At 45.5% G+C, this 26,768-nt stretch overlaps 1 protein-coding gene across 7 annotated transcripts in view; it reads right to left on the bottom strand.

Moving 5' to 3' along the window:
* LOC144294232 (uncharacterized) overlaps positions 1-26,768 on the bottom strand; it is a 398,687-nt gene that overhangs the window by 256,842 nt on the left and 115,077 nt on the right. For 2 of the 7 annotated variants that reach the window (XR_013361693.1, XM_077866057.1), the window contains one exon: positions 23,654-24,231. Coding sequence is in view for 3 of the 7 variants with exons in the window: in XM_077866057.1 (XP_077722183.1) it covers positions 24,094-24,231 (138 nt within the window). In the remaining 4 variants the exon portion in view is untranslated. Of the gene's footprint in view, positions 1-23,082; positions 23,591-23,653; positions 24,232-26,019; positions 26,154-26,768 lie in introns of those variants that run through there. The other 5 variants (XR_013361692.1, XM_077866056.1, XR_013361694.1 and 2 more) reach the window with 5 other exon arrangements.

Below are 26,768 nucleotides of genomic sequence, written 5' to 3'. Positions count from 1 at the left end.
AAAGAATGAAACTGGACAACTACACCATACACAAAAATTAACCCAAAATGGAGACTTGAATTTAAGACTTGAAACCATAACATTCCTAGAAGAAAACATAGGTAACAAATTCCTTGACATTGCTCTTAGAGATATATTTGTGAATGTAACACCAAAAGCAAAGGAAACAAAAGCAAAAAATAAACAAATGTAAATACATTAAACTAAAAAGCTCTGTGCAATGAAGAAAACCATCATCAAAATGAAAAGACAACCCCCTGAGTGAAAGAAGATGTTTGTAAATCATATATCTGATAAGGGGTTAATAACCAAAATATGTAAAGAACTCATAGAGCTTAAACCATTAAAAAGGCAAACTAGCCAATTAAAACATAGGCAGAGGATCTGAATAAACAGTTTTCTGAGGAAGACATGCAGATGGCCAGCAGGCAAATGAAAAGATGTCCACCATCACTAGTTGTTACAAAAATGCACGTCAAAACCACCACATCACCTCACATCTGTTAGAATGCAATTATCAAAAAGATAAGAAATAACAAGCATTAGAGAGGGTGTGGAGAAAAAGGAGCCCTCCTGCACAGTTGGTGAGAATATAAGTAGGTGCAGCAACTATGGAAAACACCATGGGGATTCCTCAAGCACTTTAGAACAGGCATGTGTGGGTGGCTCAGTTGGTTAAGAGTCTAACTTTTGATTTTGGCTCAGGTCATTATCTCAGTGTCATGGGATCAGGCCCCATGACAGGCTCCACATTCAGTGTGGAATCTGCTTGAGATTCTCTCTCCTTCTCCCTGTGCCCCTTCTCCCACTTGTGTTCACTAAATAAATAAATAAATAAATAAATAAATAAATAAATAAAATCTTTTAAAAAATCTATCTACAATATAACCCAACTATTGCACTTCTGGGGATTTTTCTAAAGAATATGAAAACACTAGTTCAAAAAGATATATGCACCCCCATGTTCTCTGCATTATTACTTACAAGAATTGAGATAGGGAAATAATCTGAGTGTCCATTGATGCATGGATGAATGAGCATGTGGTATACATTTATAATAGAATACTACTCAGTCATAAAGAAGAATAAAATCTTGCCATTAGAGAGAACTTGGATGGACCTTGAGGGCATTATGTAAATGAAATAAGTCAGACCTAGATAGGCAAACTGCATGCATTCATTTATATTTGGAATAAAAAAAAACAACAAATGAAAAAAGCAAAACAATACAAAAACAAACTCAGAGATATGGAGAACAGATTGATGGTTACCAGAGGGGAAGGGAGTTAGAGGTGGGCAGTGGACAAAGTAGATCAATTGTAGGGTGATGCATGGTAACTAGACTTTTTATGGTGATCACTTTGTAGTGTATACAGTTATCAAATTATAATCTTATACACCTGAAACTTATGTAATATTATATACCAATTTCCCCTCAATAAAAAAAGGTTGGAAAAGTTAAAAAGAGAATTCAAAGGAAGGGTATCAGAAGCCCATACATTAAGTGGCATAGCTGGACTCACAGGCTGGAGGCAGGCTCCCCCACAGACCACCAAAGAGAACTGAAAGGCGGGAACTGAAATAAACCATCTCTCCAGGCTGCCATCCACCTTCCCTGGGGTGAATGAACCCCACCACTGTTGACTCTCTCACTTTCCTTGAGAGCAGACACTACAGAAACATTCAGCTCACATGTCTGCCCCTTGGCCTGAGGCCTGGTTCTATCAGACCAAACCCAAAGAAGAAAAGGTCATTCCCTAAAAGGAATCGAGATGTGGGTAGGATGGCAAGCTGGCTAACAATAGCCACCTCTCACCTAATGGTGAGAGGGGAAGAATTATCTTTTGCTTGTGAGTTCTATTCTTTTCTACCAGGCACACTGCCACCCCATGTATGCCAGCCCCTGAACTGCCTTTCAGTGTGGAGATTGTGGTTCATTTTCCCAATGATGCAATGCCACTGCATCTAAAATCTTGTCACAAATTTTCCCAGCACCATTTACTGAAGAGACTGTTTTTTTTTCCAGTGGCACAGGCAACACTCTTTTTGAACTTGGCCACAGTAACTTCTTGCAAGATACATCCACGAAGGCAAAAGAAACAAAAGCAAAAATGAACTATTGGGACTTCATCAAGATAAGAAGATTTTGCACAGCAAAGGATACAGTCAACAAAACTCAAAGACAACCTACAGAATGGGAGAAGATATTTGCAAATGACGTATCAGATAAAGGGCTAGTTTCCAAGATCTCCAAAGAACTTCTTAAACTCAACAGCAAAGAAACAAACAATCCAATCATGAAATGGGCAAAAGACATGAAGAGAAATCTCACAGAGGAAGACATAGACATGGCCAACATGCACATGAGAAAATGCTCTGCATCACTTGCCATCAGGGAAATACAAATCAAAACCACAATGAGATCCCACCTCACCCCAGTGAGAATGGGGAAAATTAACAAGGCAGGAAACCACAAATGTTGGAGAGGATGTGGAGAAAGGGGAACCCTCTTACACTGTTGGTGGGAATGTGAACTGGTGCAACCACTCTGGAAAACTGTGTGGAGGTTCCTCAAAGAGTTAAAAATAGACCTGCCCTACGACCCAGCAATTGCACTGTTGGGGATTTACCCCAAAGATTCAGATGCAATGAAACGCCGGGACACCTGCACCCCGATGTTTCTAGCAGCAATGTCCACAACAGCCAAACTGTGGAAGGAGCCTCGGTGTCCCTCGAAAGATGATGGATAAAGAAGATGTGGTCTATGTATACAATGGAATATTCCTCAGCCATTAGAAACAACAAATACCCACCATTTGCTTCGACGTGGATGGAACTGGAGGGTATTATGCTGAGTGAAGTAAGTCAATCGGAGAAGGACAAACATTATATGGTCTCATTCATTTGGGGAATATAAAAAATAGTGAAAGGGAATAAAGGGGAAAGGAGAAAAATGAGTGGGACATATCAGGGAGGGAGACAGAACATGAGAGACTCCTAACTCTGGGACGTTTCCACTAGGGGTGATGGAAGGGGAGGTGGGCGGGGGGTGGGGGTGACTGGGTGACGGGCACTAAGGGGGGCACTTGATGGGATGAGCACTGGGTGTTATTCTATATGTTGGCAAATTGAACACCAATAAAAAATAAATTTATTTAAAAAAATAAATTCTTTAAAAAAATAAAAAATAAAATAAAATAAAATCTTGTCACCACACAATGCTAAGTGTGGGGTGTTCTCTCCTCTGACATGAATTTTTGTTTTAAAAAGTACAATGCAGTCTTTGTTTACCAAGGTCTTTAAAGATTGCTAATTTTCTCCCAGCTCCTAATAGCACCAATTCTTTTATTGCTTTAAATACGGAGTTTATAACGGATTATTTTAGATTTTCAGCAACCACATGTATTTAGCAATTAAAGATAATAGTGCTGCCAAGTGATTTTGCAAGATGCTGGCTTGTGCTGTTTCTGTTAAACAGAAATCCAGATCCACAGGGGCTGTATGCCATCCTCTAGTCCCCAAGCTATTCAATTAGCTGAAAGCACAAATAATACACTTTTGTTCTTATTTAAATAGACTCTGCTCCACATTAATTACAAAAGGTTTTATATTTGTTACCATATTCCCAAATATTTCAATAAAAAATTATGGGCCTGCGGTCTTCATCAGAGCCAATACTGTGGGTGACCTGTCCACAAAACCCCAGTTCTTGTGGTTCCCCACCCACCAATGCCTCCCTGCAGGTCCTGGAGACTCTGCCTTAGGGCTTTTCCTGGCCCAGTGGGGTCAGGTCCCAAGAGACAGAAAATTAATGCCCCAGAGGCAGCCTTAGTTGATTAGAAATGGGGCTAGAGAGAGCCCAGCTTCACAGCATCTTGGCCAGAACAGCTCTGGGGAAACTACAGACTGTCATCCAGAGGGCCCCCATGGGCCAAGCCCCATGCCCACAGCTTTGCACAGACTAGTTCTTCCCCCATCACACTCCTCTTCCCCTCCTGGAGCCCCTGAGTTCTCCCAGATAAACTATCACACTCAAGCCCCTGTCTCTCCTTGTCTGCTTCTGGGAGAACCCACCCAAGCCACCCACCAATTCCCCACCGCAACTGCCCGCTCTTCATGCAGTCCATAGGAGAAGTGGCCATGTGAGAAGGAGGCTTCCGGGGGACTGAGGGGCAGCAGGCAACTGTTTTGACCCTTCACATGTAGAAGCAAACCCTTCCATCTAGGAAAAGAGGCAGCTGTTGCCATGCACAGGGGATGGGGATTTCCTCAGATGCCCCTAGTTAGAGGACAGCCCTGCTCCTCGTGCAGGAGTTACCTGCCAAATCTTAGCAGCAGCCCTGAAATCTAATCCCCTTCTTTTCCACCCTTCTTTGCAGATACTTAGTAGAGCCCTCCCAGGAACAGGGCCAAACAGCAGCTGTCTTTGGAGCACTTGTTTCTTCCTTGCACAAAGAACACCTAATTTGGCATGGGCCCAATCTGCTTGCACCACCACCATCAGCCCGTCACTCCAAATGGCCTGCTCAGAAGCCCCGTGCATCATATGGGCTGCAGTGTCGCTGGGTATCACTCTGAAGCTAAGAAGGCCAGAAAGAAGATAGTCACCTGGCAACAGGGGTGAGGGCCTGTCTCAGGGATCTGGTTTATTTGAAAGGCAATTCTGAGGGGCAGAAAGAGGGGGTGAGGAAGCGGGGCAGGGCAGGGGGCAGCCTCTTCCAGTCACTCCCCAGAAGACCATTCTCCAGCCATACAGGTCAGACAACTTGGGAGAAACAGGCTGGACCCAACAGTTAACAGGGTAAAAAGCAGAAGGGATGTCAGCCCACATGCCATCCAGCACTGGACTGAAGCAATCCTTGTTCATACCTGGCAAGACGGAAGGACAAAAATTCAAAAGCAAAAGTAAAACACAATACAGTAAAAGAACTGAAAGTTCCCAAAAGTCTTCATTATTAATTTGTTATTCTATTTGATATCCCTTCTGCTCTTCCCTTAACAGTATGTCTTGGAAATATTAGCAGAGACAAAGTCCCCTCATTCTATTTATTCATCTTGTCCTGAGGTGTACGCGGAAAGGAAAGTGCACAGACCATAGTATCAAAATCTGTAGAGCTATCAGAATCTCATTAGTTGATTTCTTAATGATGCACAGCTTAATTTTTTTCTGGTTTTCATTATCACAATAATATTTATACTGGCTTCCTGGCTGACTGGTGTGAGTACAGGCACCAGGCCATTCCCTGGCGGCGTGAGGGGCATTATTCACCATGATGCAGGGCGCCAAGAGCTCCCCAGAGGAGGCCTGCCCAGCGTGTGATCCCACTAGGGATTTATAAGCATGCCTTCCTGGGATGCCCACACCATCAGAGTATCATCCCATCTCTAGCTCTTGCTACTCTGCAGAGGAGTTGTAGCTCTTTGTTCTTTTTATTTGCATTTCTTTAATTCTGAGTGAAATTGAGCAAGTCTCTCTTTTATATGCTTATTGACCAATTTCATTTCTATTTCTATGAACCTCCATTTTTCAGTTGGGTTTGTAAACAATTTTCTTATTGATTGATGAGAGCACTTTGTAAAATGTGTTGCTCAAAGAAGCATGTAAGCCCTACACCAGTAGGGCTGCAAATGTTGTCTTCAATTTGTTTACTTTTCCATCACTGGTGATTTTTTAAAATATTTCTAGTCAAATAGATCAAAGCTTCCAGATACATGTCCTGCTTAGAAAGGAATTTCCCACTCACAATTACAAACAAATTCACCTTTTTCCCTTCAGAATGTTTTAGTTTTAGTTTTGTCTTATCTGCAATTTCTTTTGGAGTAGTAAAGCACCGGGTCAGAGTTCAGCATTATTTTTCTCCAAATGACCAATTGTTTCTAAACCATGCCCTGAATAGTCTCTCTTTTATCTCTGATTTGAAATGTCAATCTTGGGATCCCTGGGTGGCGCAGTGGTTTGGCGCCTGCCTTTGGCCGAGGGCACGATCCTGGAGACCCGGGATCGAATCCCACATCGGGCTCCTGGCGCATGGAGCCTGCTTCTCCCTCTGCCTCTCTCTCTCTCTCTCTCTCTGTGACTATCATAAATAAATAAGAAATTTAAAAAAATGAAATGTCAATCTACCACAGGAACTAAATTTGAATATTTGTTTATATATATTTTGGAACCCTCTGTTCAATCCATGAAAACCTTCAGTATGAACCTGGCTTAGGTACTGAAACTTCACAATTCATTTTATACTGAACTCTTCTTTCCTCATTCTTCTTTTTCCTCAGTTTCCCTCTTCCTTTCCCTATGTCAACTTCCCCGCATGTAACATGTCAGTATTTGCATTGGAATTAGACTGATTTTGTGAGTAATGCAAGGTTAGTGGTCAATTTTACAATATTGAGCCATTCTATGGGCAGCCCGGGTGGCTCAGGGGTTTAGCGCCTGCCTTAGGCCTGGGCGTGATCCTGGAGTCCTAGGACCGAGTCCCACATCGGGCTCCCTGCATGGAGCCTGCTTCTCCCTCTGCCTGTGTCTCTGTCTCTCCGTGTGTGTGTCTCTCATGAATAAATAAACAAAATTAAAAAAATTTTTTTAAAATATTGAGCCATTCTAGTAGGTAGCAAGTTCTCTCTTGCCATCTGCCTAGACCCAGATTTAATGTCTTTAGCAGAATTGTCAAGTTTTCCTTCTGTAATCCTTACGATTTCCCTTTTAAATTTATATCTTGTTAATGTCTCACCTAATTGCTATATTTTCTTTTTTAAGATTTTGTTTATTTTTTTAAGAAAGTGAGAGAGAGAGAGCACAAGGGGGGGCAGAAGAAGAGGGAGAAGCAGACTCTCCGCTGAGTAGGGAGCCCAACGTGGGGCTGGATCCCAGGACCCTGAGATCATGACTTGAGCTAAAGGCAAATGCTTAGCCTACTGAGCCACCCAGATATCCCTCACCTAATTGCTATCTTATGTGAAATATTTTTCATAATATTTTAGCAAGTTATTTGTACATGGAAAAGTTATTGAAGGAGTATAATTTTCCTACTCGAGTTTTTGCCTTCAATGAATTCTCAACCAATTCTCCAGACTTTCTAAAGCATACAATCATACCATCCCTGAATGGGGACACTATTGCCTTGATTTCCCAATATCCTACTCTTACTTCTGACTCTTGCCTGATTGTAATGTCAAGTCTTCCAGAACCAGGCTACAGTAGACAGTGAGGGTGCATGTCTTTGTTTGTTCCTGCCTCCAGTGATAAAGCTTCTCATTTTTCATAATGTAAGCATAATGCCAAGGGAAGTTTTTAAAATAAACCTCATGATAACAAAGTGAATTTTATTTTTTCATGAAGATAACTGCTCACAATATGATAAGATGGATATAAGGGGGTGAAACTAAAAGAGAAATTGACTAGGAGCCATGGAGCTGACTTTTGTGAGCATAAGGACATGTGGGCTCCATGCACTGGGCTCTTGGCGACCTGTCCTGCAAGCTGCAGGATGGCCACAGGGATGCCTTCCTGCAATGGGATGATGAGGCTCTGAACTGCATAATGGCCATGGCACAATGGGCAGACTTCAGCATCATTCTGAAAGCAGAAGCCACAGTATTCGCAGTCCAGATGAAAAGAGAAGGGATACAAAGAAGCTGAGGGCCAGGCTGCGGAGTCTGCTGTAGAGGCAGGATGTGAGTGAGAAGGGCCAGATGTAGCCAAGAGTAATGACATGACAGGGCAAGGTACATGATATTCCCCTGGGAGATTCCGGAGGAAAGTCCAACAGCTCTGAGGGTCAACAAAGGGACTTGAGGCAGCAGTCAGAGCCAAGGCCCTAATTGTTGGGAAAGAATGGTGACTCTTAATGTGGTGGCCAGCATGGTGCTTAGGATTTATGTGGTGGCCTCATGTTACCCCTGTTAGGACAGTTCAGACAGTTTAGGACCTATTTATCCTGGGGATCCTGGGTACCTGGAAAAGACAACACTGGCTCATGGTGACCAGGGAAATTTCATTGACTCTGGAAGGATAGAACATCTGTGGGGAGCAACACTCTAGCTCTAGCTCCTCTACCTGCTGAAGCTGGGGTGGTCTGTTCCCCAAGTTCCTCCCTCCCAGCATAAAGCAGGGGAAGGCTTTAGAGCCATGAGCCCTAATGGTAGCAGCACTATGTCTGATCATCTCTGATCACCTGACAGTGATCCAACACAGTGCTCCCCCATTCTTAGCCCCCAACTCCTGCACTGTCCCTCTGACTCACTCACTGCAGCCACACTCGCTTCCTTGCTGTTTCTCAGTGTGACCTCAGGGCCTTTTCCCAGGTTGTATCCTTTCCTTGGAAGGCTCTTCCCTTAGATATCCAGATGGCTACCACCCTCACTTCCTTCAAATATTCGTTCCAATGTCATCTTCTCAATGTGGCTTACTGTTAGTAGTTACTTGGACAGTTAAGTAGTCAGGGCCAGGGTCCCCAACAAGAAGATACGTAGTCAGGACAGCTAAGACAAAACAGCACTGACATCCTGTTTTGCAGCTGAGACAGAACTGCATTAGCAGCTTTTGCAGAAATGACTTCTGCAAAATGTCCTAAAATAAAACAATTAACCACAGAGCATCTGTCACCATCATAGGGGCAGTTAGGATATAAGCCCCCCGATGTCAGCCAAAAAAGACCATCAGCATGCAGACATTAACCTAATAGGTAGACAGATATGTGACCAAAGCCCTGACTGGCACGACTCAGCATGCCCTGACTTAAGATAGTTCCACAAGAGTTCATAAAAACCCCTAAACTTAGAAACTCCAATGGCAATTCTCTTGGGTAGCCTCCCTCTTTGGGAGCTTTGTACTATTGCTCAATAAACTTTGCTTCACTGCCAACCCTCTTTGTCTGATCTTCCTCTTCATTCTTTGAAGCAATGTGACCAAGAACCATGGACACTAAAGGCTGAGAAATTCTGCATCACTATCACAACCCCCTCATTCAAAATGGCAACCTAGCGGATCCTGGCTGGCTCAGTTGGTGGAGCATGTGACTCTTGATCTTGGGAATTGTGAGTTTGAGCCCCACATTGGATGTAGAGATTACTTTAAAAAAATAAAACCTTGGGACACCTGGATGGCTCAGCAGTTGAGCGTCTGCCTTCAGCTCAGGGCATGATCCTGGAGTCCGGGATCGAGTCTCACATCGGGCTCCCTGCAGGGAGCCTGCTTCTCCCTCTATGTCTCTGCCTCTGTGTCTCTCATGAATAAATAAATAAAATCTTTTAAAAATAATAATAAAATAAAATCTTTAGAAAGAAATGGTGACCTAGCCCACACTCCCACCCACCCTGGCCCTGTGCTCCTGCTCCTCAGCTTCCTCCATCTTCCTTTACATCTATAGCATTGACCATCTCTAACTGACCCTGTCATACCAACTGACTCACTGCTGTGAGCAAATAGGCTTCCTGATGGCAGGGTCACCAGCCACTCTGCTCCTACCAAGTACCCGGGACAGTGCCTGGCCCAATGGAGGGACCTGAGACATCATGAGGTCAGTATTGACATCTTCCTCAGATCATCCACCCAGGTCTGCTAGGGCCATGGGAGCTAGAAGCAGGGAGGATATGGGGATGGGCAAGAACACTGTGGAATGACACTGCTCCAGGAAGCAGAGAGGCTCTCCATGAAGCCAGCCGGCCATCCAGCCTCCTCCACCCAAACTGCAGGAAGGAGGGAGTTCCAAAGTTTCCTTACTTGCCTCTACCACTCACCACTCATCCCACCTTGTTTCATAGTAAAACCTCTAAGCTGAATGCACATCAGCAGTCTCACCTGCCATCCCATGGGCTAAGTTATGTTCTCACTCCATTCTGCAGATAAGGAAGCTCCTGGCCCTGGTGTGTGACACCACCACCAACCCCCCCACACCCCCACACCCCCCCGCCCCAGGGATCTGAAGACAGCAAGCAGTCTCAGCCCCCTGAGAAGGCAGCCTATCTCTCAGGTCCCCTGGGAGGGGCCGAAGGAGAGTCCTTAACTGTTGGGCTGGTTTTAGGGGCCCTGGCCCTGTGCACAGCTGACTTCCAGCCCTACATCACCTGTGGCACCCAAGAGGGACAGAAAAGGCATTTGGGGGAAGCTCGTAGTACAACAGAAAGAATTACAGATTCAGGATGGAGGCATTTCAGTCAACTGGAAATGGCTTCTCGTTTCCCTGAAAGTCATCCTTACTAGAATACACTAAAAGTAGAAATCTCTGAGAGGAGAAGGAGGGAAGTGGAAAAAGTCGCCCCCAAAGATATCCCCATCCTAACTACTGGAATCTGAGAATGTTGCTTTATGCCTCAGAAAAGGATTTGGGGTATGGTTAGGTCAAAGATCTTGAAATGAGGAGATGGTCCTAGATTTTCCAGTGGGTCCTGGAATTCTATCACATGAGTCCTCCTCACCAGAGGGAGAACTGACCCAGAGAAGGGGTAGGTGAAGACAGAGGCAGAAGGACAGGGTGCCCACACAAGCAGAGGAGCACCACAGCTGCCTTAAAGAAGCAGGAACAGGCTGCCCTCGGGCCTCTGGAAGGGCACCCTCTGACCCCCGATTAGGGCCAGTGATGCCAACTTCATATTCTGGCCTCCATCTGTCACTTTGAGCCCCCAGATTTATGGCAATTTGTTACAGCAGCTCCAGGAACATAGCACAGTAGGATGTATATAACTCACCACATGCAAAATTGCCCTGATATAGGAAATGTAAATGCTGCCAACATTTATGCCCAGCCTGCCCTGCCCAGCTGTGCGCTGGCTCTGCCCTACCCTTGAAGAAGACAGAGTCGCTTCTGAGCGGTGCTCCTTGACTTGGTCCTGCCATTTGACCTTCCCTGGGGCCACCTGCCAGGACGAGGTGCCTATTTGCCTTTTCATAGGAAAGTACATTTCTCTTATGCTTCCCATTCAGGGGATTGCACCCCCTCTGCCTTAGCATCCTTGATGCAGATCTGTGAGTAGGGGCAGTGCTGCCTGGCTCACCTAAGTCAGGGTGCAAGGTGGGAAAAAGGTGCCAGGAAGCAGCAGCTCCTTCTACCTTCCCCTGCCTCAGGCAGGGTCCCAGGATACAGATGCAGGAAGAAAGTCTTCCCAGGGGGGACACCTGCAGAACCCTCCTGTGCAGCCACAAGGAGTAAAGTAAAAGTCTAGAAAACCAAAGTGAGGAGTTAGTGGGTGCTCCCCACTCCTCTGCAAGTCACCACTTGATTTCCCCTGGAACCACAGCCGTTGGCAGTTTGGAACTTTGTGCTGCCTTCCCTCTGGGGCAGGACAGGAGGCAGGGATGTGGGCTGCTCCACTACTGATGCCCCATGAAATCTGAAGTCAGGGGATGCCTGGGGGGCTCAGCGGTTGAGCATCTGCCTTCAGCTCAGGGTGTGACCCTGGGGTCCTGGGATCGAGTCCCTCATCAGGCTCCCTGCATGGAGTCTGCTTCTCCCTCTGCCTGTGTCTCTGCTTCTCTGTGTGTGTGTCTCTCATGAATAAGTAAATAAAATCTTAAAAAAAAAAAAAAAGAAATCTGAAGTCAGGAGAAACAATATGCTTAAAAACAAAGCATGGATTCTTAATGGATTCAGGAGGGCGTGAGGGCAGAGATCAGGACTGGGCTGGCCAGGACCATCCTTCCTAGTTTGTAGGAATTTGGATTCATTTCTAGAAGCAGCTAAGTGCGGGGCCTGGGTGCAGAGAGGTCTTGAGGTAAGGGGCCAGCCTATCAGGCTCCCAACCACAGAAGTTCAGAGGCAGCGGGAGAACAGCCTGTCCATTTTCCAGCCCACAAGCTGCTGCAGGGAGGTTGCATAGGGGCTCCCTGGCTCTGCTCATCTACCCCCAGGGGCCTAGAGCCTTCCCTCACAGCCCCCAAACTGGAAAGCCCTCCCAGCAAGTGCTTCTGGAGTCTCACACCCTCCAACTTTATTCAGACCACTCCTCTGCAAGTCACCACTTGATTTCCCCTGGAACCCAGTCTATCTGGGTTACAGCTTCCCCCAATCACTTCGCAGCTGCTTCTAGAAACCAAAGATCCCCTCCCAACTAGCCCACACAGGACAGGAGGGAATGTAGCTCTGGCCTGGGGTCACCTCCCAACACAGACCTCCAAGCCCAGTGGGAGACAGGACAGGAGCAGAGGCCTGCCCAGCCCCATGGACACACACTGGACACACCACCATGCAGGAAATAGCCCCTTATTCTTACCGCACTGTGCCTGTCCCAGTTCCCAACCTGGAAGCTTCTCTAGGCCTGGCTGGATATTCCGTCACAATCCCAATTTTTATTCTTAGCTGGTCACATTTCCAGTTATATACATATATCCTTTTTTTCTTCAGTACAGACCCTTTATCAGGTCCATCCAATGCCTAAACAGTTTGGATTCATGGAAATAGTTCTCTCAAGTTTGGAACATTTTTTTTTATCACTTCTTGTTTCTCTATGGGAGCTCAGAAATAGGCCACTCTGGTTTTGAGAGCAGGCTCTGGAGCCAAGGAAAGGTGTCCAAGCATGTGGGGTTGGGGGGGGGGGTGCCGGGTCAGGTATCAGGTATGTGGAGGAGGGAGGTGCTGGGTCAGATACATGGGGCGGGGGATGGCGGCGGAGGGGGGGCTGCTCCCCAGCCCCCAGGCAGAGCGCTTAGCTGGAGCTGCCAGTCCCAACCCCGCAGGGACCAGCAGGGCAGTAGGGGCACAGCCAGTCCACTCCACAGAGTATAGGCCCAGGCATCCCTCCGTCCACTGGCTTTGTGTCCATTTGCCCCATCCCTATCCCTGAGCCTCTCCATGCCTGAGAAGAACAGAGAAACAGTAACATTCAATGCACAGTAATAATACACAGTGACCTACATCTGCAGAGGACAGAGAGCCAGAGATCACAGTCTGGGTTTGCTGAAGAGACCTCCCAGCCATAAGGCCCCAGGATGCTGAGAGCGTCCCTATCATCTTTGGATGGAGGTCAGTCACCAGAGTCCCCTGACACGGAGTCCACCCCTCCTACCCTTCCTCTGCTGCAGCTTCCTGGGACAGCTCTGCCCCAGACACAAATGGGGTGAGGGCCCTATGCAGGGGTTTTATGTACCCACCTGGGTGCCCCAGCCTTCTTTCTCCCCAGCCGGCAGCCACCTTCACACCTACATTCTCAGGCCTGACTAGGACGCAGAACTTTTTGGCTATTCCCCTCAGACCCAAGCAGAGAATGTGTTTTTGTTTTCTGTCTTTTATCAAAGGGGTGCCTCAAAGGCAGGACACTCAGTTCCCTGCAATGGGGTCATTTATCTGTCCCACCTCCCAGTTCTACAGGAAGGCTGACTAAATGCTGATCTCAAGATACCTTGGGCTACTGTTCCTTCTTGATTTTTTAAAGTCGCTTGAGCCTGAGTGCTGGGACAGCCTGCTGGTGAGGGCCATGGAGGGCTCTGTCCACCACTGCCTCCGACCTGTCACCCACAGCCCATAGCTCACACACAACACTGCGTGGAGAACATTCTCCAAAGAAGGCACTTTGGAGGTTGCTCCTAAGAATGTAAAGTATTCTGCTCACACCCTTGAAAAGTCACAGATGGTTACATGGGGACCAAGTGACACTCGACATCCTGTTTTGAAATTATTGCCTCCCATTCATCTATAACCGGGGCTACAGTCTAGGGATTAGAATAGTAAGACCTCAAAACCTAACAGCCCATCCCCTGCCCTGCCCACCAGTTCAGCCTCAAGGGGAGGGCTGTGCATGCCATAGTGGTATAGGGACACAGGCCCTGACCCAGCTTCCTTCCTTAGGATGAATTGTTTCTGAAAGATTGATCTATCCTTCATGCAAAGGACTCCCGGCAGGACCACACCTGAAACCTCCATATGGTCTGGAGTCCCAGGATAACTCAGTTGAGCAATAAAACATTATTCTGTGATGAATTTTGTTCCTACCCTGTGCCAGGCACCAGTGCCGGTGCTGGGGGGAGCAAGCAGGGGAGAAACGCTCCGCCACTAAAGGTCCGGAGCCCTGGAGTCAGTGCGCATCGCCCACGGAACTTTTAAAATGCAGAATGCTCTCCACTGCAATCAAATTAAAATGGGGGGTCAGGGAGGGTAAGTACTTTAAAAGCTCCCCGTGATCACAATGTGCGGCCAAGCTTGAGAACCAATGCTTTTGCACATTACTTGTATTTTAAATGTTTACTTATTTTTAAAACGGTGCCTTTTAAACTCCATGTCCCAGGGATCTCATTCAGGGCAGGCCTAACTCAGCAAGCCTGGAACCGGGCCCGGAGCCCTGCATGGCTAACAAGCTCCCCAGTGGTGCCAGTGCTGCCAGCTGCACACTGTGCTTTGGGTCACGTGGCTCTGAACTCTGTTTCTCATTTGGCTTTAACGGCAAGTCTCTCTGGTGGCTCTTCTGCAGCTGGCACGTTACAGGACCAGATGTTGGGGCTACATGGCAGGGGTTTTAAACCTCTGATGCTTTGTAGAGAAGCAGGGGCGGGGTGGACAAAGGAGTGAAACTGTGAGCGACATCAATGAAGCAGGTGTATCTCCATCTCCGTGTGATCTGTGTGCTTGAACCCAGCCCTGCCGGTTCTTGAAAGGTTTCAGATTGCTTCAGAGGAAGAGCCACTGGTTCACCGGCCTGTGTCCTCAAGCACACTGTGACTCCACACAGCCACGTAGAGCCTCTAATGTGCTTTCTGAAACCACCAAGACTCGGTGTCCTTTTCCCAACACCCAGATTGCAGGGTCTATGCACATTTCTCACCCAACTGCCCCAAGGAGAATGAGCTCCGGAGATCCCAACAGATATGCTGAGAAGCTGACAAGACAGTGCCCGGTGGCCAAACTAGTTACAGAAGACACTAGGTTCAGCTATATTAGGCAAGCTTCTCCATTCTGGAACTTTCCAGAGTCTTTAAAATTCTAAAGCCCAAGAAGAAGATGCAAGGCAGAACTTTTCGAGACTTTTCCAGGGAAATCTTAGTAATGCCTCCCAGAAGCCTCTTCCCTAGGACATAGCTTGGAAAGACTGCCTCAGCCAGAGTCACGCCTTTGATGAAACTTTCTATGACAGTCACAATTCCCTCCTGGGATACACTAGTGCTACAGGCCACTCACCTGAATCCAGGCTGCCAGGTTCTCACATTGGAAGCACCAGCTCTGACCAGGAGGAAGCCAGTATTTGCATGGTGCTTCTCAGATTAGAGAAAATTATAGATTCCCATAAATGTGCATGCCAGGGCCCGTCCCAGAAACCTCAGGTCTCAGTCCTAACAAACACCACTGCTAGAATTATAATTAAAGGAATCTAATATCCAGTGTGGATGCGTTTCAGACAAGAGGTTTTGTTGCTGTTGTTTTAAGTAGGCTCCACACCCAACACAGGGCTTGAAGATCCTGAGGTCAAGACCTGGGCTGAGATCAAGAGTCTGATGTTTGACTGACTAAGCCACCCAGGTGCTCCCTGCCAAGTTTTCTGACTGCACTGTTTTCTCACTGGCTTTCTGAGAACAGCTGCTTTATTTTGACCAGCATTCTCAAGGTGTGCTCTATGGAGCCAAGCATAGGCATCATCTGGGAACTCACTGGAAATGCAGAATCTCAGGCTCCTCCCCGAGGCAGTGAGTCAGAATCTCTGGGTTGTGGACCGGTGGTCTATGCTAACAAGCCCTCCAGGGGATTACTGTGCACTGTGATGTCTGACGATCACCACTTGACCAAAGTGCCCAGTGTAACAGTATCCATCAAGCTATATCCCATCAGCCATATCTTTGGGTTGCTTGTTAGTCTTATTTTCTTTGCAAGTTTATTTTACTTGGTCTTTCCACCACCTGCCCCTCATCACAAAGAAATTGATGCAGAGCCACGTGTGTGTGCTACAGAAAAACCATGCATACAAACTCCCCAGAGACCTTTAGGTAGGGCACTTACAGGATGTCCTGAAGAATACACCCTGTTTTTAAAGCCTCTTAGTCATATTTGGGGCCATACTTCTTCCAGTTTCTAACCGTGCTCTTGGTAGAATTGTTTTATTCCCTAAATCCCCAAAGTGGGTGTTCTGGCCCCATTTTCAGTTCCCCTTGGCTAGCTCTTAACCACTGATGAGCATTGCCTTCCCTGTGGGGCAGGGGAGCCATGCTGGCTGCACAGGCAGCTCACCTGGAAGATATAGCAGAGCATCACATAAGCACTCCCAGGGAGGGGAACTGAGTACTGAACAGTTTTAAAAGCTCCCCCATTATTCTAACGTACAGCAGGTTTGAGAACCTAGTGTTAGGATTTGAAGCCTGAGAAAAACAAAACAAAATGCTTGGGAAACTGCCAAGGGCCAAACTGATCACGGCTGAGAAAAATAAAAACGAAGCAAGGAAGGTGGGTCCCTGGTGGGATGGGGAATGAAACCTGTGTGGGGGCTTTCCACAGCCTGACCGCGTCTACTGGTTCTTGTACAGCAGGGTCAGGGTTCACTGTCATTCAGGTGTCAGCATGGCCTGGGTCGATGGTGTCTGTGTCCTCACCACACCAGCCCAAACTCCTGGGTCAGGGCCAGGTGTAGAGAGGAGTCTGGATCTAGGCCATGATGCTGTATGTGCTGTCTCAGATATGCCCACAGGTACCCCCTGGCAGGTCTCATGGGCCCATTATCCTCCCCACAGAGGACTGCTGCAGGATGAGGGCACTGTGGTGTCTGCAGGGCACTGTGGTCGGGACTCAGCACACCCTCCCCTGCTGCCCGTGTTCCTCTGTACATATTGCAGATGTCTGCATTCCTTGTCTCGGCCTTTGGCTAAGGCACTTCTCCTGACACAATACACTTTCACTCCTACACCACCCCATGCCCCCAGGGTCCATAAAAAGGCAGGAACCTTCTGTCCGGGGCTGCTTGGCAGGGAGATGACCCTACCACCACCACCCCCAGCCTGCACCGTGTGTGATCTGACCCTCACTGAGGGATGTTCCCCGGGGAAAGGAGCGGCTAGAGGGCCAGCGCCTTCTTGGTTGCCCCTTGCCTACACAGGCCCAGTGAGTGAATGGAGCCTTCGTGGGTAATTTCAGTTTGGTTTGTTGTCCTAATTGGCAGCTTGGACACCTGGCAGCTTCACAGACAGGTGCTCAGTTGGTTGTGTCAGAATGAGTGAGCAAATGTGCAAGGCAGGGGCTCTGTCCAGTGATCCTGAGACAGGCTGGGGCCAAGGTCCTGCCATCTTTGCCAGAGCTCAGTGTGTCATCTCTGAACTTTGGCTAAAAGCACTCTCAGTTTCTAATGTAGCCACAGATGAGATCCCTTTCTTCTTATCAAATTAATGTAAAATGAACTAGAAGATTATTCTGATTAAAGCTTCTTTTTTTTATGAAATCAGATATGGATTTTGCACAGATTGAGATGTGAAGGCAATGAAGCTCTTACCCAGTAAGAGCTGTTAGAATAAATGAACACATACTTGAATGATGGGCACAAACATGGGAAAGACAAGTGTCCTGGGAGAAGCCAAGTCCCATTCTCCCAATCTTCCCAGCCCTCAGCTGCATCCTCACAATCTGCTTCTGACAAGATCTCCTTTCTCTCTCTTTGTCAAAGTGCTTCTCTAAAATATCCTCAAAGCACTGAGCATGCAGTCAAGAGAAACATCAACCAACCACAAGAGGGAAACCCTGGGGAGATGAGGCAGCAGGGGAAGAAGATCTAGCCTCAAATCCCAACACGAAAACAGTTTAATGGGCTGAATGTGTCCCCTAAAATTCATGTTGACACCCTGACCCCCACCGTGTGTGATCTGACCCCCACTGAGGGATGTTCCCCGGGGAAAGGAGCAGCTGGAGGGCCAGCACCTTCTTGGTTGAATGTGACTGTATTTGGAGGTGGGGACTTTGAAGAGGTGATTGAGTTGAAAGAAGGCCATTAGGGTGTGTCCTGACCCAGGATGGCCAGTGACCTCATCAGAAGAGATCTGAACACACAGAGATACCAGAAGAACGGCTCTGTGAGGGTGCAGCAAGGAGGCAGCTGTCTGTAAGTCCAGGGACACCAGGATCTTGAACTTCCAGACTCAGAACTGTGAGAAATCATATCTATGTTGAATCCCCACATGAGCGCTGCCCTTTCATGGCTGTCCCTGTGCATTCACACACTCAGCAGCTAGGCAGAGGGACAAGCACAACACTTACAACAAAGCTAGAAGGCAAGCTGCACCCACACCCAACAACAAAAGGGGACAAACAGCCACCAGCCCCAAACAGTGGGATGAAGTGGACTGCCAGGCCTGAGGAGAGAACCCCAACAGGATCAGAGGGCTTTGAGAGCCAGTCTGAAAACAGCAGCTGAAATGGGGAGGGCTTGTCCCATTCACCAGGGAGGGCCAGGGGTCCACAGTGAGACGAGGCAGGCAGGCCGGGCCATTCCAACCCTGCACCCGGGCCCCCACGGCTCCCATCTAGGACAGAGCCCACGCTGAGGGGAACAGAGATAGAATGGAGCAGGATGCCCTCAGCCACAGTGGTAAGGTGTGCAGGCCATCTGGGAAACTGTTGTTTGACATACAGCAGAACACCTGGAGTTACACATGCTCTCCTCTGAACTAAAGGTTCAGGAAAACTTACTTCATTTAAGAAATGAGCAATAGAAATGAGTCAAGTCCAATACTCCACAAAATTAACATAGGAAAAAAGAGAGTAAGAGCAGAATAACATGCCCACCAACCAGCAGAGCATGCCAGAAATCAAAGCTAAGACCCATTCTTCCAACACACACTAAGACATTAAGCACATTAAGTGACACAAACACCCTTCAGTATTTTTGGAAAAACTCACAAATAAGGTCAAAAAAAACAAAACAAAAACAATTAGAGATAAAGGAACGTTATTTCAGATGTAAAGACTAAGCTATAGGAATGAAGAACAAATAAACACAAGGACTCTCCTTAAAGAAATAGAAAACAAAAGAGGAACTTTATAAAGGTAAGAACCATGGACAAAAATCTCACATAAAGCAGATAAGAGCCAGAGGGAAAAAATCAGAGGAATGGAAGATAATATCAACCCAGAATGACACTATCAAAACCTATTCAAGTAAAATTATGAAACTTTAAAGGAAAAAGAAAAAATGTCCCCTGGGCATCCAGGCAAAAAGAGGAAGTGACTTGTAATGGAAAGGAAAAAGAATTATCACCAAACTTTTCTACAGCAACACTTGGCAACAGAAAAAAAGATAGAGCAGTATATTTAAAAGACTCATGAGGAAAAATGGGAGCCAAGCATTTTATAGGCAGCCAAACTGATTTAATTATGAAGACCACATACAAACAGCTATCATTATGCACCAACTCAGGAAATAACATTCTCTGGGACATCTCCTGAGGAATCTACTAGAGGGAGCTTCAGAAGACCAAGATGACTACAGGGTCATGCACCTGGGAGCTGGTGGTGGGCATGGGATGCATAGTTACCCACAGGACCAGAACTAGGTAGGGGCCACGGGAGTCTGGAGCTGAGCCAACCAGCAAGTCCCGTGCCATCACAGGGAGTTGGAGAACTCCGAGTGCACGCCGAAGATAATTCTACCTGGGCTGGCAATCATACTGGGAGCAGCAATAATCAGTTGTTATTCTTATTTTGTTGACTTATAATGTGGAATAAAACAATAATTATGGCATACTCTAATTTTGTGGCCTTGAGAATCAGGATTTTTGCTACGGGAGAAATGAGATACAGCTAGAATAGAAAAGAGGGAAGTAAAAGTCTGTAAGTCCTAAATTTGGATCGACAACGGCCCTATGGACTCATTAGCTACTTTACCTTTAAGATAGATAGGTAGAGGGGTGCCTGGGTGGCTCAGTCAGCTGAGCATCTGCCTTCGGCTCAGGTCAGGATTCCTGGGTCCTAGAATAGAGTCTGGCATCGACTCCCTGGTCAGTGGGAAGGCTGCTTCTCCCTCTCCCTCTGACTCTTCTCACTGCTTGTGCTTTGGCTCTCTCTCTCAAATGAATAAATAAAAAAATCTTTAAAAAAGATAGGCAAGAGAGAGAGAGAGAGAGAGAGAGAGAGAGAGAAACAATAAGCCACCCAGTAGCAATGAATGTGTTTAGCTTCAAGAATATGATCTTCAGGAGGCCCCGCCCCTCCCAGGGGCCAGGGGAGATGCCGCGATGGCGGTGCCAGGTCTGCAGCCCTGGGGCCAGCTGCCCCTGAAAACACGATGCCATTTCACAGTCATCCAGTTGGTTGGTATGCTCCGAGGCATCGCCTCGGGGATGAAGTATCTCTCTGATATGGGCTATGTCCATCGAGATCTGGCAGCTAGGAATATATTGGTCAACAGCAACTTAGTATGCAAAGTGTCTGATTTTGGTCTCTCCCAGGTGCTGGAAGATGACCCAGAAGCTGCTTACACAACAACTGGTGGAAAAATCCCCATAAGGTGGACAGCCCCAGAAGCTATTGCCTACAGAAAATTCTCCTCAGCAAGCGACGCTTGGAGCTATGGCATTGTCATGTGGGAGGTCATGTCCTATGGAGAGAGACCTTATTGGGAAATGTCTAACCAAGATGTCATTCTGTCCATTGAAGAAGGTTATAGACTTCCGGCTCCCATGGGCTGTCCAGCATCCCTACACCAGCTGATGCTCCATTGCTGGCAGAAGGAGAGAAATCACAGACCAAAATTTACTGACATTGTCAGCTTCCTTGACAAACTGATCCGCAATCCCAGTGCCCTTCACACCCTGGTGGAGGACATCCTTGTAATGCCAGAGTCCCCTGGTGAAGTTCCTGAATATCCTTTGTTTGTCACAGTCGGTGACTGGCTGGATTCTATCAAGATGGGGCAATATAAGAATAACTTCATGGCTGCGGGGTTTACGACATTCGACCTGATTTCAAGAATGAGCATTGATGATATTAGAAGAATTGGAGTCCTACTCATTGGACACCAGAGACGGATAGTCAGCAGTATACAGACTTTACACTTACACATGATGCACATACAGGAGAAAGGATTTCACGTATGAAAGTACTACAAGCACTTGTGTTTTGTGCCTCAGCATTTCTAAAATGAACGATATCCTCTCTACTACCCCCTCTTCTGATTCTCCAAACATCACTTCATGAACTGCAGTCTCCTGTTCAAACTACAGCCACACACCTTTTGTTTATGCTTCTAACCTGGATTTTAAAATTATGCCTCATAGCTCCTCTCTGAATAACCTGCAGATAAAACCCTGGCCCGCTGCAGATTATCACTGACACAATGGTAAATAACTCAGCATGGATGTGTAACTTTGTACAACAGTATTTGGGAAGTGTTCACAAACTTAACCGAAAGGAATTTGGCCAGGTGTGGCTTCCTTAATGATGTATTTAGAGTTTGACGGTAGATAAAAAAGAAATAGTTGACCTTTCTTTCATGTTTTGTGATCAAGTAGCTTCCAAACTGACGTGAATACTTTTAGATAATTATATTCAATTCTATGGGTCATATTGTTACTTTATTTTATAATAGTTTAACTGTTGATGCCTGATGTTGTTAGAAGTATTTGCAGAGGGGATCCCTGGGTGGCGCAGCAGTTTGGCGCCTGCCTTTGGCCCAGGGCGCGATCCTGGAGACCCGGGATCGAATCCCACGTCGGGCTCCCGGTGCATGGAGCCTGCTTCTCCCTCTGCCTGTGTCTCTGCCTCTCTCTCTCTCTCTGTGACTATAATAAATAAATAAATAAATAAATAAATAAATAAATAAATAAATAAAAATAAACCTCAGAATTAAAAAAAAAAAAAAAGAAGTATTTGCAGAAATAACCAATGATGTCATTTGGTGAATTCTTGTCAGGTGTGACTACACTAAGAAAGGGGTTATCAGGGAGGGAGAGGGAGAAACATACTGTGCTTTTCAATCTTCTAAGGCTGGTTTGTCTATTTTTTTTTTAATTAACTTCATAGTGTCCTAAATATTTCATAGTAAGTTATTGCTTAGAGGCTTTTCCCCTCTAGGTTTTATTAGCAATAGTATATTTCTCTCCTACCTTATGAAGATCACCCCAGAAAGATCAAGAGTGAAGCTTGAAATAAAACCAGGTCTATTCCCTTGGTTCAGCTTTACAAGTTTGCAAAAGCAATTATCAAAGCACTGATAAAATTAGTTATTTTCAGTAGACCTGCTTTGAATAAAAGATCTAAGAATATAGCCTTAGATTTAATGTAAAAGTAATTAAACACAATTTTATGATAGCTATATGGTGGCCCAAAAAATAAACACATCTAGTTGGCTGATGTTGGTGCATTTTGCAAGTTAAAGAATTTTTATATTTTGTTCCTAAAAAATAAGTTCCATGAAAGTGCTGAGCTGTTTTCTAAACCTTTCAAGAGACAAGTATACCACTGCATGTTCCAAAGAGGATATGAACAGACCTAACCCATGAGCATATATAAATCGTGTGTCAACCTGGGCCCAAAACACAGTAACTGAAAATGTGAACACAGCTAGAATGTGTTGTCATAATCATCTCAGAGGCTGCAAAAAAAAAAAAAAAAAAAAAAGCAAATATATTTTTCAGTGAATTATGCTGAGCAAATTATCAAAAAAGTGCTGCTTTATGAGTAAGTTCAATTGTAAAATCAGCTGTTGCCTGTGAATGTACAGAATGGCTTCTGTGCTGGGTGTGGAAGAGTAGGCAGGATGTGTTGAGAGAGAGAGATTTTAAAAGGAACAGGTTGTCTAAAGATGCTTATTTAATAAATCAGTTTTTCTCTGATCTAAGACCCAAAGGTGCCCAATCCACATTCTCCAGTTCCTACCTAAATCACATTTTTTTTTTTTTTTGGTAATAACAGCTGTCTTGCTATTAAAGGAGACTCACTTTCTTTTATTCTTTTAAGATTTGTTTATTGTCCCATTAGACTAGACCCTTTCACATACATTATTATGCTGATTTATCTCCTGATTTTTGTCTACCACAGCTCAATTTTTCTCATTTCAAAAAAAAAATTGTATAGAGCTAGAAGGAAGAGTCTTTAAGGTATTCTTTAAAGTACACTAAAAAGAAAAAAAAGTGAGAAATTCATCACTTTTTAAGTAAGTGTGTCAGAAATAGCTAGCAACATTTTCTAGCCACCACCTGCATGGTCATGCATCACTCATACACTAACTGCAGTTTGCTTGATACATTTACACAAATCCGGATACATGTAGAGGAAATATAAAAATTCCATATTTACCTGTCTTCAAATATATATTAAATAAGAACAGATGTAAAACAGATTAAATTTATTAATCATATATATTTATTTTTATAATACAACAAAAAAGGTATTTAGAAAAATAAGGAATAGAATAATTATGGTCTTCCATAGGACTCTGTCAGCAACATCTGTATAGTTTGACGAAATGAATTCTATAAAGTATTTAAACTTCTATGAGATGGGCATTCAGTACTTACAAGATTAAAGTTCACTGTTAAGAATTTTTTTCTTGGGATCCCTGGGTGGCGCAGCGGTTTAGCGCCTGCCTTTGGCCCAGGGTGTGATCCTGGAGACCCAGGATCGAATCCCACGTCGGGCTCCCGGTGCATGGAGCCTGCTTCTCCCTCTGCCTGTGTCTCTGCCTCTCTCTCTCTCTGTGACTATCATAAGTAAATAAATAAAAAAAAAAAATTTTTTTTCTTAAAAGGTACAGAGATCTTTTTCTATATGTGAGTAACTTATATTTCTTTTTTTCCTTCCCCAACATCTTCCTCTAGTATTATAAAACTGCCTTTCTACTCCATCTCTTTCCCCAAATGCTCTTTAAAATTTCTTTAGAATTACATTCATATTTTTCAGAACTGTAAGCATGATAATCTTACGTGTAATTTTGAACCTCATTATGGTCAGAAACACATGGTTGAAATATTTGTGCACGATTAAACAGATATATTAAAAAAAGAATATGATCTTCATAATAATTTTGTGAATTTATTGTTCACTTTTTGAAGATATATGAAATCAATGCAGTGTCTTTATTTTTTTAATAATAAATAATGCAGTGTCTTTAAATAAAGGGAAAGCATCGACCATTTACTCTCATTTTCTTATACAAATCATACATCTGGGAAATCTGTAGTAGATAGCAAAAATGTCTCAAGCACTAAGCATCAGCCGCTGACCTTATGAAAACAGAACCCTTTCGAGGTTCCCTCATTCCTCCTGATGAAAGAACACACCTGCTTAGTCTGGATGTGGATGGTGAGATGACCCCATGCATCTGATCAGACTCTGGATCCAGCTGCAAAAACCAAGCACAGCAGAACCATTACTCCACACACTTACATTCTGCCTACAAAACCCAGCCTGGGAAACTCAGGCCAACGAGGCCGCATCCATCAATGGAAAGGAAAAGAAGTATGGAGAGGGGACTGTAAATTAAGAGACAAATCACATTATTTTTTAAAGATTCAATTCTTAAGCAATCTCTACACCCAACATGTGGCTTTGAACTGACAACCCTGAGACCAAAAGTCTCAGGCTTCACTGACCAAGCCAGCTGGGGGCGCCAAGACACATCACATTTAAACAGAGGAAGAGGAAACTATAGTGTCCAGGGAGTACACATAGTTGCTAAACTAAAACAGTGCAGTGAGATGATCCCAGGTGGGCACAAAAGGGATTCTCGGGACTAGCAGATCCATGCCATCACCTGTGTGGTACTTTGAGGGTGTCTGCCTAAAACCATTTACTAGGCCATACATTCAATGGAGTCTTCTGCACCTGTGTTTTATTTTATGACACAAAAAGCTATACAAGAGAAAGTCATATAATCACCTAAAGAGCTTATGGATTCAGAGAATTTCTGATGTGGTGGATCTGAGCTGGAGCCTGAGAATTTACTGTCCTACTTAGCTCAAGAGCAACACTGACACTCCTGGTCTGCACACCAGACTCCAGGTAACGGAGACAGAGAGCAAGCAGATCATCTACTAAATTTATGGATAGTATTGAATAACAATAATAATATAGTGTGTGGCCACTTTGCATGGATTCCAGCTCTAACTACCTCATTTTGCTTACTTATTGCAAATGCCCTGAAGTTGATATGTGCCTTTGACACATGGAGCCACAGAAACGGAGAGGATAGAGTAATGAGTGCAAAGACCAAGGGAGTTGTTCTAGGATTCACAGCAGGTACATCCAATTCAAGAGCCTGTGACCCCCAGTGACTCCCTTTGGATAGGAGCCATGATTTGACACTGAACAGTAAAAGTAGGAATGTAAAGCTGGTTCCGTTCTTGAAGCATCTTCAGGTGTTGGGAGTTAACCCATGTTTGCCGAACCCCAATAACTAAGAAGGCGTGGGGTCCTGGCTCACTAAGCACCAGCTCCCACATACCTGGTAGGCTGTTGTGCAGTGACGTTTCAGTTAGCTGTGCTGTGTGACAAAACGCCAAGACTTAGTGGCTTAAAACAATAAGAAGTTCTTATTTCTTGTGATTCCATGGTCAGCTAGGATCCTCTAGGTTTCACTCCTAGGGCACTTACCTGGGACTGGATGGCATAAGATGGCCTCAAGCCCGAGCCTGGAGCCCAGGTGCTAGCTGCCAGCTGCGCCTCACTCTCCTCTCAAAATTTCATAGTCTAGATAGACTTCCAATGGGACAAACCCTGATTCACAAGACCTGTCAAGCCTCTGCAGACGTGGGGAGCCCAGTGTCCACGTGGGGAGCACTACACAGGTTGTGGATCCTGAGAAGCATGGCTTATGGCAGGGGGGGCTAATACAATGCACTCCCCCTCCCAACACGCCCAGGTGAACACGGAGCCTGCCACCACCCCTGGTCCATGCAGCAACAATGAAGGAAGCACTGCCCAACCACAATGTAGCTGGTGCAAAATTGTCCAAGCGGGCTTCAGGGCCACAGTCTCCAACTACAGCTACAGAAAATGATGGCTGGGGGTGGGGGGGGCGCTTGAGGCAGCTGGCCCCACAGGGTCTGAACTTGGCTGTGCACAGACCCACTGGGCATCAGAAGGAATGCACCACCTCCAGTGGACTCACCAGCATCCGTCTGAATCTTACCAGGGCCTGAGATCACCCCCAGCTTGCAGGAAAGATGGAGCAGAACCATGCTTGCACCTCTGCAATCTTCCTTCGAGTAGCCTCCTCCTCAAGTGTGGTTCAAGGACCAGCAGCCCCACACGCCCCAGAGCTGGCTAGATACACAGAATTTGTATTTTAACAAAATCTGCCAGTGACTCATGTGCATAAGAAAATTTAAGAAGCTGTAGAGACCATGGACTTAGTTCCTTTAACAAATAAATTTCAAAGACACACACACACACACACACACACACACACACACACACAAAAGAAATCCATAGATTAAAAGAGATATTTGAAACATGCCAATAAAATGCAATAGGCAGACTTCCTAGGGATCCTGATTTGTATCAGCCAACTATAAATACCTGAACAGGATACTGGATGTTAAGGAATTGTTATTGATTCTTGAGTGTGATAATGCTTCGTGGATTATGTTAAAAACCCTCCTCCTTTAGAAGCATCAAAATGTTTACTGAGAATACAGTAGGATGCTTGGAATAGGCTTTACAAGGATCCAGTGTGCAGTGAATGCGTGGGGCTGGATACAAAGATTGCTTGCATGGAGCAGCTAGCAGTGCGTATGTAGGGGCCCAATAAACTCTCATCTCCACTGCTATCTGGACTGTAAAGCTCTCACAGGAAAATGGTCTTTTACTCTCCCACTGTTTTCGTAAGAAGTTACAGACTCCTCATTTTCAGTCCTCTTGAATCTCTCTCTGAAAATT

Source organism: Canis aureus, chromosome 22 (assembly GCF_053574225.1).
Source record: "Canis aureus isolate CA01 chromosome 22, VMU_Caureus_v.1.0, whole genome shotgun sequence".
NCBI classification, from domain to species: domain Eukaryota; kingdom Metazoa; phylum Chordata; class Mammalia; order Carnivora; family Canidae; genus Canis; species Canis aureus.
This window is presented reverse-complemented; position numbering and strand designations above follow the sequence as displayed.